Source organism: Limulus polyphemus, unplaced genomic scaffold (genome assembly GCF_000517525.1).
Source record: "Limulus polyphemus unplaced genomic scaffold, Limulus_polyphemus-2.1.2 Scaffold1060, whole genome shotgun sequence".
Lineage (NCBI taxonomy): Eukaryota > Metazoa > Arthropoda > Merostomata > Xiphosura > Limulidae > Limulus > Limulus polyphemus.
In genome coordinates this window covers 140,770-153,904 of record NW_013666670.1, presented here as the reverse complement: position 1 = coordinate 153,904, position 13,135 = coordinate 140,770, and the positions used below count along the sequence as shown (strand labels likewise).

At 35.2% G+C, this 13,135-nt stretch overlaps 1 protein-coding gene across 1 annotated transcript in view; it reads right to left on the bottom strand.

Moving 5' to 3' along the window:
• Positions 1–3,022: 3,022 nt before the first annotated feature.
• Positions 3,023–13,135, bottom strand: part of LOC111086391 — a 22,160-nt gene continuing 12,047 nt past the window's right edge. Inside the window, exons 8-27 of the mRNA XM_022389029.1 lie at positions 12,523–12,799; positions 12,180–12,324; positions 11,894–12,039; positions 10,656–11,612; positions 10,406–10,450; positions 9,678–10,175; positions 9,275–9,324; positions 8,725–9,160; positions 7,934–8,304; positions 7,692–7,845; positions 7,345–7,452; positions 6,915–7,081; positions 6,613–6,760; positions 6,008–6,277; positions 5,355–5,624; positions 5,025–5,225; positions 4,556–4,809; positions 4,221–4,380; positions 3,513–3,659; positions 3,023–3,129 (exon numbers count right to left, since the gene is read on the bottom strand). Coding sequence (XP_022244737.1) covers positions 3,089–3,129; positions 3,513–3,659; positions 4,221–4,380; positions 4,556–4,809; positions 5,025–5,225; positions 5,355–5,624; positions 6,008–6,277; positions 6,613–6,760; positions 6,915–7,081; positions 7,345–7,452; positions 7,692–7,845; positions 7,934–8,304; positions 8,725–9,160; positions 9,275–9,324; positions 9,678–10,175; positions 10,406–10,450; positions 10,656–11,612; positions 11,894–12,039; positions 12,180–12,324; positions 12,523–12,799 — 4,845 coding nt within the window. The 3' untranslated portion in view covers positions 3,023–3,088. The remainder of the gene's footprint in view (positions 3,130–3,512; positions 3,660–4,220; positions 4,381–4,555; positions 4,810–5,024; positions 5,226–5,354; positions 5,625–6,007; positions 6,278–6,612; positions 6,761–6,914; positions 7,082–7,344; positions 7,453–7,691; positions 7,846–7,933; positions 8,305–8,724; positions 9,161–9,274; positions 9,325–9,677; positions 10,176–10,405; positions 10,451–10,655; positions 11,613–11,893; positions 12,040–12,179; positions 12,325–12,522; positions 12,800–13,135) is intronic.

Genomic DNA, 13,135 nt, shown 5'->3' with positions numbered 1-13,135 from the left:
ATATAATCTTTGATGTTGGTATACTTAAACAAAACTTAACTCTCGCTGCACGTGGAGAAGTTGTCTTTTAAGTGTATGTTTATACATACTTCAGTAGTAGCACAAAAACGAATCCTAACTTACCAAAGGTTTTAGCCGAAAATTCTTAGTACAACCAATATTGGCCAGTAATTATTCATTTCATGATGCCTAATACTAACACTCGAGTTCAACAGCTCGCAGGTTACAGCACTTTATTAAATGATAACTATAGAAAGTATCACGAGACAGTTACATTGTAGCTCGAGCAGGAGCCATTGGAAATATGTTAAAAATTATTAGTCTGTATAAATGTGCATAGCCATATTTATATTTTGAATCAAAATGTTAAAGTAACTGAAGTTCACAGGCAGTAGCTTAAATATTATAACAAATACAAATTTGGTGTACCTAATGTTTTATTTGATTGTTATAATCAGGCAAATTGAAATATAGTACACAATTTGATAAATATTTTCTTAATTTTGTCGTAAAAGGAGCTGCAAGTGTACTAGTAGGAGGCAGAAAGTAGTACCCAAGTTATTGAACTTTAATTCCCACAATTACCAATACTAAACTTGTAACTGAAAGAAGGTCCTTAAGGATCAACAACGAAAACGTTAGTGAATACTAAAAGTCAAAAGTGAAGGCGAATATGACCTAATCTGGGTCAGTGTACATATGTAGGATCCAGTTTGACAGTAATTATGTAAAAGAGGGCATCACACCAAAATAGATATTGGTGAAATACAAACCAAAAGAGGCCTATAGACTTAGTTAACATGTTTCAGGGATACACATTCCCATGATAAATTGCAGCATAACCACATATGAATGCTATAAATGTGCAACTTCATGAATGTAATTTACGGTAATTTTAGAGGAGAATAATGATTGTGATCAGGCAGTTAGGAACCCCTTTTAGTGTACACACCTGGCTGACCTTTTGGCCAGTTACATTTTACTAACCTCGCGTTTTCAATGTGGACCTTTGTTATTGAAGCTCAAGTTTTGGAACAAACTGGCTATTTTGTCTTTAATTAGTCAGTGTTTTGCGTTACTGAACTTGTGTGTAAGAATCCAAGTATCCTGCCATGGAGAACAAGGAGCAAGACTTCACCGAGCCAAACACGTCTAGAGCCAGCAGAGTTATCACTCAATAGGGATCATGGATGAATATTCAGTGCTAGATGACACAATCGGATATCACTATCTTTCCAAGTCAGTGGTCGGGCTAGAACTGAAGTTTCCAGAGGCCGAGCCACCTCAAATAAAGCAGACAAACGCCTCTGCACTCCATACCTCACTGAACAAAAATTCGAGCCACCAACTAGTCAGCCAATCTCCAGTTCCATCCCAGTCATCAAGAGCCTTCTAGAAAATCAACGACTGCTGTCAAGAACCAAAGTAAATAAAGAAAAAGTAAACATTTCAGTACTTAACCACCAAGAGCTGGTGTCATCAGATGTGTGGTCGTTTCTATCGGGACCAATACGTACCAAGGATGGAAATTACCTTTTCAGAGTTAAAGTTGTATCAAAAAGTAGTCGGATCATTGGGAAGAAAGAATAAGATGTCCGTCAACTTCAAGCTACTGAAACCAGCAACAGGCAGTCCAGTACACCACTAGGAACAAAAAACCAGTGAAGGCCTCGCCCCAACTCGAAGCAAAGCCAGTAACCTACACCACATTCAAGATAGACAAAGTGATCTCTACTCCAGAATAGTTCCAGAGTATTGGACCAAAGAAATTTGTAAGGTTGGGACACCATTATAGAAACCGTTCTGAGAGTTACATTAGCAAGATCCGAGAGCTGGTGTACAAACAAACTCTCCACTGTTTTCATAGACCTGTCAGTAATACAAAGTGGCATTAGAATAAGCAACGGTATACAGACGCACACACATACACTTTAAATACTATTAGCTTGTCAGTTTGCATGTACTTTCAGTTTGTTTATTTTCTCCATGTTACTGAGCATATTAATTGTTTAACTAAGTTAAGAGTTTTCGTTGCTCCAATGAAGCCGGAATGGCGAAACGTTGGCTTGAATTAAAGCAATTGTGTTTTCTGGAGTAATAGGTTGTGTTTTTAACAATGAGCAAAACTCTTCAGTTTGTAATACAGACTTTAAATTCTCATAAGTATTAAAAAAATGTTATGTATACGAGAGGAAATCTAAAACAAGTGAATTTCATGAATGAGTTGTATCTAATCAATGGACTATAAAACTTAGAGTTGTTTAAATAAGTTGGACTTCATCTTTTTTTCTTTACGGAAAATGTTTGTCGAAGTTCTTATATTTCAAAGAAAGGTTTAGAAAATAAATTAGTCATAAATACGAATAAGGGAGTTCGCAGCATGGCGTCAGTGAAGTAATGAGGACTGAAACATATACTTACATTATTCTTACTACCAGTAGCGAAAACTTTTCGTTGAAGTGTTCTGTTACACGTATAAATAAAAGTGGCTAGAGAAAACGTCAAAATTCAGAAAGTAATTTTACCCATTTCTCCTGGATTTGCCATTTATTCCCAAATAATGTAGAACACGCCCAACGAAAGAGCACGTTATAATTTTATTTTAAAATTCCCTCGTAAATGTTATGACTAGGGACTGTATGAAATTGTACAAGTAGTTAACGGAATGATAAAATTTATTTTTTAAAGCCTAAAAACTTACTCGTTACTCTACATTGTTTGTTCTAAATTACATGGAACTTAATTGTATTGAAAGGTTTTGGCTTTGTTACAGAAATTGAAATAACAACTCCAAGTTGTTTGTTGCTAATAAGACTGATTTTTGAACTCTTATTTTGATTAATCTTACTTGTATTAAAATTCAAGTTCAGAGCAAATGTAGTTTGAATAGAAATATTAAAAATTAAATAGTTTATTATAAATAAACAACTGTATACAAACTCTAAACTAAGAACTTTAAATATCTAACTTGTAAAAAGATAAATAACAAAAATGTAATTAGAAAAAAAAACAAACTCGTCAAACAAGATTAACCCCAAAAAGTTTATAATAATGAAAACTCAAACTAAAAATCTTAGAATTTCAGTCCCTACGGCCAGTGTGTCACGAGGCGTGGTGGTACTGTGGAACCTGTAAAATACCCAAAGTATAAGTAGTTAGTGGATTTAGGTTAGTTAAGAATTCGAACATTCAACCAATATTACAGTTGGAATTCTCCCAAAGAGTGAGGGTTTCAAGCTGATGATTTAAGAAGGCTATCTTAAGCTTTACTTAGGTTACCATATAAAACAAATTAATTATAAGAATAGTCATCTTAAGCCATTAAAAACAATTGCACCACGTCCAATGATTCTCCTCTGCTTTAAACAAAGGTCAGAAAACATGACACCACATAGAATAAATTAAGGGAGAGAAAGAGAAAGTGATAACCAACGTGTAGTTCCCTATCAAGAAAAGCATACGAAATATTTAAGTGACTTCATTAGCTTACTATACAACTAGGAGAAACATACCCTTCATCTCAGCCTTAAGAACCATTGAACTTTTGGAATTCTCTCCTTGAACTACTACCACATACAGCTCACCATGGGCAACAAAGGGCTTCACATCCCTTATATCGTCACTTACGAAAGTAGTATTACTCACAAAACCCCCTTCCCCTGAAAAAGAAGGCATCGTTACTAAAAACCGATTAAGAACTTACGAGTAAGCAATGTATAACTATTTCACACTATTTTTTTTTCTCATTTACACATTACCGACGAAGCCTACACTCCAATATCACGTCTTATCAGACCGAGACATGATAAACAATGTTGATAGAGACGTTATTTGTTATCAAATAGCGTCAACCTGGATAATTACAGTATAAAACTAAATTTGTGATGTGAAAGTTTCTAATTTAAAGTACCATAAATGCAATAAACACTACGTAAGTGTTTAACAACTATTTTTATCCTAATCAAAACTTCATCATTCAGAAAATGTGGCGAACCATCAAACTGGCCCCGTTTGTTCCAGACCGGGTCAAGCCCTCACACAACAATTAGAATTTAAGGGGTTACAGTAAACCTACAATTGCACAAGTACCAAAACTTTTACTCAAGACAGTGCAGCTATAACTAGAATAGATTAATAAAATACAAATACTTGAAAACCAAGAGAACCTCCCGTTTTATATAGAGGTAAACTACTTTATGCTTCAGTTAGTGACACTTTACCTTGAAGGTGATAGAATTTAATCACAGTCGAATTTGAAATGATCATGTAAAGCTCGTGCAGCCTACCCAGCTTGAAAACTTCCAGAGATTTGGGATTGTCAAAGTAGATCTTCTGATGGAGCCGGAATGGGGTTTCAAGACAATCGCAGCTGCGATATACCTGTAGAGAGAGAATTAAAGGTAGTTTTTAAAAAGTGGTTACAGTAACATTTGCATCCTCCAATAGATCGTAGGCAATCAGTCTTGCTTTTTGAACTACACTCAACATAAACTTATTTGTAAGCCACTCCAAAAATGAAATTGGTCCAAGTAGAAATGGAGAACGGAACACTCACTTTAACAGAATTTGGTTCCAGTGCTTCATGAACAGGAACATCATTGGTAAAAGCCAGATAGTGCTTCCCACAGTGTTGGAAATATAGCACATCGTCACTAGCTGGCGCTGCTATCTCTTGCACCAGTTCAATATTTCGTTTGCTGAACTTGAACAAGAGAGAAGATCCTTGGGTATATGGTAAAGGAAACTTCCTCGCAACTGCTATGAGAACCTCTTCTTGCTTAAAAGTGAACGCAGTCATCCCTATCGCTTCTAGAGTTGGGAGAGAGATGTTATATTTAGAAAATTGTCCAATTTAAGAATTATGTAAAAGGAATTATTACCATTTAACAAAATCCGGAAAAGTCGAAATCACCTAGTTCCAAGCTGCTATTGGATTTGTAGCGACTAGATTCGGTTAGAGGTTATTTCGCCTTAATAAACAAAGTTTACTCAGTTTACGTTAAGATTGATATCATAAAAGTTACCTTTTCCAGCATGTACAAAAGCCACTTGTGTTAGTAATGCATTGTAACCATGACCCATTTTGAACACGTAAATCTTACAGGTGCCTTCGACATCTAGGACGATGATGTTGCAATAAGATTCGTCCAAATTTATGACAGAGATGTCCAATATACCTTGCCCCAGTGAAGCCACTGGCTGTTCTCTCTCTCTAATTACAGTGTCTGAAATAAATTTGAAACAGAACTAGAGATGAAGAATTGACCTTATAAAAATAGCTTTGTATTCAACTTTAGTAAACCTAGATTTCATTCAAATAGTGAAGCAAGCCTTAAACAAGTAAACATACATACCAACTGCTGAATGGGGAGCAGCCACGTTGATAACGAAGACACGCTGAAGAATTTGAAAAGGAACTCTACGTACAGTAGTGGATGTGAATATCGAGTCAAGGAATAGCAACTTGGGATGTTCGATTACAAAGTTGTAAGCCCTTCCGTAATAGCTATTACGTGGTATCTTAACAATATTGAAGTCAGTTGTCTGCGGAAGAACATCCACAAAATCTCCCGTGATGTTGAGTGAAGTATAGAACACGAACTTATCCAGGTGGTACAGCGACTCTAGATGAGATAATACCAAGTGTTAGATGACGAGGAACCCACTTTGAGACTAATAACGCTCAGAGACGGCTTGAATGGGTAATGAAGAAAAACTTTATTACGTGATGATAACAAAACCTTGTCGAAATGTTGTACATTTGTTATTAAACTTGCAATACAGTTTTTATTCATTACCCATTCAAGCAGTCTTCGAGCATTATTAGTCTCAAAGTGGTGTTCTGTTTAACTAGTATTTCAGTTTCTATATATTAAAGTAGAATTTTTTTTAAACATTAAGTCACAAAACCTTCACATTAAAAACAATCCAAACTATTTACTTTCCCTAATTAACTTAGGAGATAGCAAACTAATCGTCACGTTTTTAACACTAAATTAGGAGATACCTTCTAGTACATCCCATAAGTAGTCTCCAATAAGCTGCTGTCGACGAGTCTCATCCAAGATATCTTGAGTTTTTGCTTTAAAGTGGATGTCAAAGTTAACCACTGCTTTATCCAACTTTTCGAGATCAATGTGATCAATTTTCTTTCCAATAATTGCGTCCTCTCTAACTAACAAGTCAGCAAAAAAGAATTCCGGGAAAATGTCTTGGTTGGTGTCCAGGTAGATAGCTTCTTCCACCATTAACCAGACGTTGACTTCGTTCATTAGACCTTAAAGTAGAGCAAAAGTACAGTGAACGTTCATCCTTCCTGTCCCAAGTTTACAAGAAAATACGGTTCTAATACTGGTTGGAATACAAGGTGCAACTGGAAGTTTGATTTGGTAACATTACAGCATGTGAAACGAAAGAACCCTGCTCTGGGGAATGGTAAATTGAAATGTTTACATAAAGGTATTCAGTAAGCGAGTAGTGAAATTCCTTATGTAAATGCTTTTAAGATAAAGCTCTGTTGGCACGAATGATCACATTTAAAGATTCAATTTATAAACAACAAGAGTAAAAAATTAAGTTCCTATATCTGAAATAGTTTGTTTTTAAACCTACCCTGAACGTAAAGATTCCGAGATTTAACACCACCGGAAAACATCAGCTGTCCAAATATGACCTGTTTAGTGTGCAGATTCACTGCTTCTTTTAAATTGATGTTGTTCACCTTCATTAAGTGTAAGTCTTTCTCGCATAGAATGTTGCCCTGCAATATACAGAATAGAAGTAGCTCCGTTTACAAAAAGATCTTAAGCAAATCAAGGCAGCAGTAAATTAAAAACATACACATACTTAACCTTACCGATTTTGAAGAATTTATTTATTTCCTACCAACTATGAGCAACTTTCCCAAGGCTTACCTTTATCATTTTACGACCACTCACAATTTGGTTTCCAGTTTTCAGAAGAGTATCATTCACTTGTTCTTCCAGAACGTGGTTGTTTACCGTTTCGACAACAGTTACGAGGTCTTTGAAGAACACGTTGGTAAAAAGTTTTTCACCGTAGATACGCTGGATATCATCACCTAAGTAGAATGTGGTTTGTTTGTTGTTGTTTTACAAAAACTGTTTCAGATAAACTGGATATGTAAAACAAAGTAAACAAGATTAATTTGATTAGTCATCTTAAAAACTTCGATATTAACAAACATAAAACGGGTACACATCAGTACCATTTTCCCCAATTTAAGGTGTGACGATTGGTATAGATGAAAGTTACATCCATTACATTTAGATAACTAGCATTTAGTTACGTCTGTAAAATTTCACCAAGATTTTATAAACTGACCTGTTTTGGTCACGGTAATAGCTCCTACAGATAAATCTATATTGTTTATACGTCCGTGGATAAGGATACTGCCGTCAACTTCCACAACGTTACTGAAAACCTTCACATCTAGAAATAAAGCCCAAGCCGTGAAGTTGGATTAGAAGTAAAGTAGAACTACTTAAACTAGGCATACAGCACTGAAGTAACTAACTATTAAAAAACTAGGTTCAGTACCATTTCTGGCGAATTCTCCCATTCTACTTAATGCTAACATATTTTAGGTTTCATTACACACACACACACACACACACACACACAACAAACATTTAGTCTGGAATCGTTAGCCTAAGCCACTCAGAAGTTACCTTCGATCTTCCGAGCCTTGTCAGTGTAAACAGCATCTCTGGCAAGTCGGACAAGATCAATCCCATCTACAACATGAACACTAGAAGGACCTAGTACCTGCAAGTTATGGAGAACCACCACTTCTTCCGTGAAGGTTTTTGAAGTTGGAATATCCTAAGAGCAAAAGAAGAGTAAGTGACTTGTATGGAATTAGTTGAAGTTCAAAAAAAAAATCACAAGTGAAGACTTGTTGACAACTAACCTGTTCTCCAATTACCCAGATCGCATCTGCTACAAACTGTTCTAGATCCAAGTTGTTCACTACATTCGTCATCAAGTTAGCTTTCACAAAAACCTCGTTGGCAATAGATTTTGAAATTATTTGTTCCTTTTCATTAACTAAAACCGCTTCAGTTTGGAGTAAAGACAACTTTATCCCGTTTACTAGCTCTGAAATGGTTAGGTTGTTCTTCATTTCAATTTCATTTTGAAATTTTAAACTCCCAACAATTTTGTTCTTTTGGTCTAATTTCATTGTCATAGCACTCAAGCAAGAAACATCTATTCCATTGATTAGTCCCGTTATCAGGAGGTTTGAGGATAAGCCCAGTCCACGTTCAAACACGAAAACACCTGGAATGATATCATTCAAGCTTAGTTAAGATGGATAAAATAGAGACGACAGTGTTTTTTTTTAGGGGGATGAGGAAAATACATTTTCTCGTAGAGCTCTCGTTAAAGTTATTTTCTTTAAGTCCATTAATTTCTATTCCTTTTTTTAGAATAGGGAAAGTAACGATGGTGTTAATCAAAGGAAAAGGTATCAAATAATGAGGACATTTACCAAGTAAGGTACGATGTTACTTTAGAGAAATAAATGTGCTTTAAAACGAGTTTCAGATTATCATTCGTGACGAGTATAGAGAAGAAAAGGTTGCACGGATATTATTTCATTGAAACCTATCAAACTTAAAGGCACAAGCACATTAAGTCCTATTCTTTACCGAAAAGAAGGTAGCCTTTAAAATATAGATCATTAAAAATTTAGCTTACCTGTAATTACTTGAAGGGAAGTTTGAGTAAATAGTTTGTGAGGAAGGTGAATACCGTTCACAAGTATAGCGTTAATATCTCCGTCTATATGGAGTACACTTTGGAAACGTATAGGTTTTGTTAGTACGTGGTTACCTTCCATCATGACAGAGTCTTGCACCAGGTCGGTAAGGTCTACATTATTTACAAGTTTTCTAACATTCAAATGTTCGACCACTGGCAAGACGTCTAGAAAAGTATAGTGACCAGATAAAGTTTGATCTCCATTCAACTGGATAGCGTTGAAATTAACCAAATCCAGTCTAATGTTAGATATTCCTCCACTCGTTCCAATACCTCCAAAAACCGAAATGTCACCTGTAAAAAAACATTTAAATATTTTGTTTACAATAAGAGATAGAAAGATTGTTTCCTCACAATTCATCCATACCAGCGTCTAGTATTACACAAACATAACCTAAAGAAACCAATTATGTACTAGGCAATTGACGTCCCTAAAGACTAAACGACCATAATGAACATTTAATGTCACTCATTTATAGTCCAGTACGTCTACAAGTAGATTCTTACGGAAGCTTATGATAAATAGTCCGTCTATGGCTGTTAAGAATAAGAACTAACTTAGATTATTGCTGTAGCTTATGTGCTACGTTATCGTGGAATTTATTTATTGAATTTGATAAACAAATATCCGCGTTAGGTATCCTCAGTTATGAAGTAATTGGCTAAAGGGAAAGCAGCTACTGAAAACTACTTAGGCTGTTGTAATCGAGATTGACCTCGTATTATGGTTAAAAGAGGGAGCACATCCAGTATTGGAAGTCGAACCGATGATTTGCAGATTGGGAATAGAACGCCACAAGTCATTATGACATGCGTACTACAGAATATTTTCACCCTTGACTTTTACCTCCTTTAATTGAACAAAACACTTTGATTGAAAAGGAACTTACCTTCAAAGTTCTTTTCAGATACGATTTGAGTTTTACTGAGAGACATAACGTTTTTTGAAAGTTTAACAAGATCATAGTTATTTACTCTCTCCGCTTCTATTAAAACAGCATTGTTATCACCAAGTATAGCTTCGACCAAGATATCCTGATTGGAAGAAGTAGTTATCCTTTTTCGTGCAAGCTCCGTTAAGTCATATGCATCAATTGTTGTTTCTACATAAACATCACCAATCACTCTCATGTGTCGAGCCGAGAGATGGGGCCCATTCCTCCGATTAAGTGCTAAAGTAGGTTTGAAAGTCTTCTTCGCAATTTCTTGGGGAAGAGAAACTAGGACAGCATTGTGTATACTAACGCCATCTACAGTTTCCGTTACAGCATTTTCGACTAAAAGAACTTTAAAGAAGTCCAAATGACCTTGTATAGTACTATGAGAACTCAGGGAAACACGTTCTGCCTCGAGGAGCTTTAAATCAACTTCGTCTGCGATATTTGCTTCTGAAAATTAACAATTAATATTCAAATTTTAATAGTGCAATTCTTCATTTATAAAAAGTGAATAATCTTGGGTTGCGTAAAGAGAAATTAAAGATATTTAGAGAGAATAATTGGCAAGACAAAAGCAGATTAGATTTCTTTTTTTTTTTTTTTTTTGCTAACAAAAGATAGGATTATATAATAAGCAGTTTATTAACGTAAAGTGACAAATTAAATCCATACGAACTTACCACTTCTAAGGTCCGAGAATTTTGTTTCGTCAAGAAATTTTGTGCCTGCAGAAAAAAAGATAAGCTTATATACACATACCAAAAGATTTAACCAAAATCACTAACAAGTCACATACACAAGATTCGCCACACAATCTAAAGAGTATTTAAGAGCTAAGAATTGTTATTTAACCTAATGTAAACCTAGTTAGACAATACTAGTTTAGTCCGAGATAGAGCACTTAAGTTTGGTTCGAAATTTACTGCTCACCTCTTATCTTCCGATTCCCACTGGTAAGCATGAAATCTTTTATATTAAAGCCACAAATTGTGTTAACTGTAGCAGACTGAACCGTCAAAGCATCGAATGCTTTAAGCGAGTAAATCTCGACTATCTCGGTTTTGAATATGGCATCACGATACGTTCTTCCCACGTCCAAATCGTTGATTTTCTTTTGAACATCCAGGTTCTTCTCCACAATGGCATTAGCTAGGAACATAGTGTTCCCGGGTAAATGAAAGTCCTTTTTAATTATACGAGTCAGGGTAGAAACGTCCACAGTGTCAACGAGTCTTCCAACGATTACGTCTTTCTCTACTCCAATTCCCCTGGCAAACATCTTATCATACAAAGAGTCTTCCACAGTTAGAGTCACCGCATCTGAAGTATTTAGATGGTCCACTAAACCATTAACGTAAATGTTCATAACCAACAGGGGACCCTGAAAAGTTTTGGGGACCATTATATTTTGAGAGCAATTTGAGGTAAACAAATCGCTCGGTAGCTTTAATGTGTCCACTCTTTCTACAACAGAAAGTTTGTCGACAACCGAGAAACTTTCCTTGAATGCCTTCTTTCCAGAAATTATAGTTGGGATGTTTATTCTTACAATGTTGGTTGCCAACATATTTAATTCAACATCATTAAGTACGCCAGTTATTGTAACATCTTGCACTCTTACGTCATGAACGAATTCTTTGCTGGACATTGTCTGAGTTCTATTTCCTGTAAGGGAAAAGCGTTTCATCTCTTTAACATCCGTTCCATCTATTATTTTTACAGTTAGATCTCCGTAGATGTAAATATCATCTTTCATAGTTACATGTGCCCTTATTTGATGCTTTTTGTACAGCGTTACCAAGTCTTTCAATAGATCCACATTGTTTACCCTTCCAGAAATATCTAGGTGTTTTTGTATAATCATAGGCATCATCATATAGTAGTATGCTACAAGAAAAAATAAAAGTTATAATAACCTACCAGTTTTACTTTGTTGGTTTTTTTTTTTTGTTTATACAAAAAACACTAAACATTATTAAATCAGTAAATCAGTTCGTTGTCAGTAACGCAGTTTTAACCAGTGACCAAGCAGAAGTTAAAATTATGAAAAAGTATGTTCCAACTGTTATGTAAATATGTTTAATATGCGAAGCAAAAAGTCAAGAAAAAATAATAATTGTTCGGGTAAGGGGGGATGAATTTGTTCCTAATCACGAGAAGTGGCGTACCTGTCGAGGCTTGAGCTTTATCTGTTGTCAGTATATCTCGAGCCACGTCGAAATTATTCACACAGCATCCCACTTCAACTGACCGTCGTACTGCTATAGGGCTTACAAATGTTTTCTCACCCTTTACGATTTCGGGGTTGTCAGATCTGGAAGAAATTTGAATTACGCTGTTAATATACACATTTTATTACATTTGAATACGTTGGATCTTTCTTTCGATTATATATATATATTTACTACCCCAATTAGATTTCAAGTAGATTTAATGAAGTCATAATATACGAACCGATAGATGGATTTTTGTAGAATATTCATGTTAGTTGCAGCTATGTTCCCTACATCTACAAATAACGATCCTAACGATGTAGCCTGTACAGCACGTATTTTATTTGTTCCGGTCATTAGAACAGTCTCATCCGAGAGGGCAACATCTGTAAAAAGATAAACATTTATATATGTTAGAGGGAATTAAGATAACACTTTATAATGCTCTCATATATAATTAAGACTTCCAATTTTCCGCTCAGATGTTATATTTCTAGTTTTAGCATATTGGTAGTTTAATTCTGAAACGAGAGGTTGGTTTAAATAAAATTCTTAGAAGATTCAGGTTATATTATAAACGTTACCTTTTACAGTCGAAAGGATAACTTCCATATTTTGCTCAATATCCCTCAAGTTTCGAGCTAGGGAATCAACCGTCCACTTGAAATCGTCCACAGTCTGTTGTGATCCTTCCAAACCCAAGTTTTCAAGTAACTCAAGAACACCAACGCTTCTATGCAATATGTTCATTTTAATAAAGACTTGGTATTCAAATATGAATACATTTTCAGAGTCCACTACAGCATGCTCGAAGATATGTAATAAATGCTGCAAGTTTCTTTCATTCTCCTCAAACCGACTCTGAAAGAAGAAGAAAAAAAAAACAACGAATGCGTTAAACGATCAATCTATGTAGCTTAATGTCATGCCACAAGAACAAGGGGCACAAGATAGTAAGGATGGCATCTGCATCATCACTAAATAATAAGAAAATGTTAACAGACAAAAATGGTGTCAATTAAACATAATTGGGATTAAGTAGTTAAACGAATTGTTACATGCTAATTGTTACCTGTATTGTTATGTAGGGATGATACAAATGTCATCCCGGTTATCTTGTTTGCATTCTTTTTGAAGGATTGATATTAACCATCCCTGCACTTTTTTTTTTTTTTTTTTTTTTTTTTTTTTTTTTTT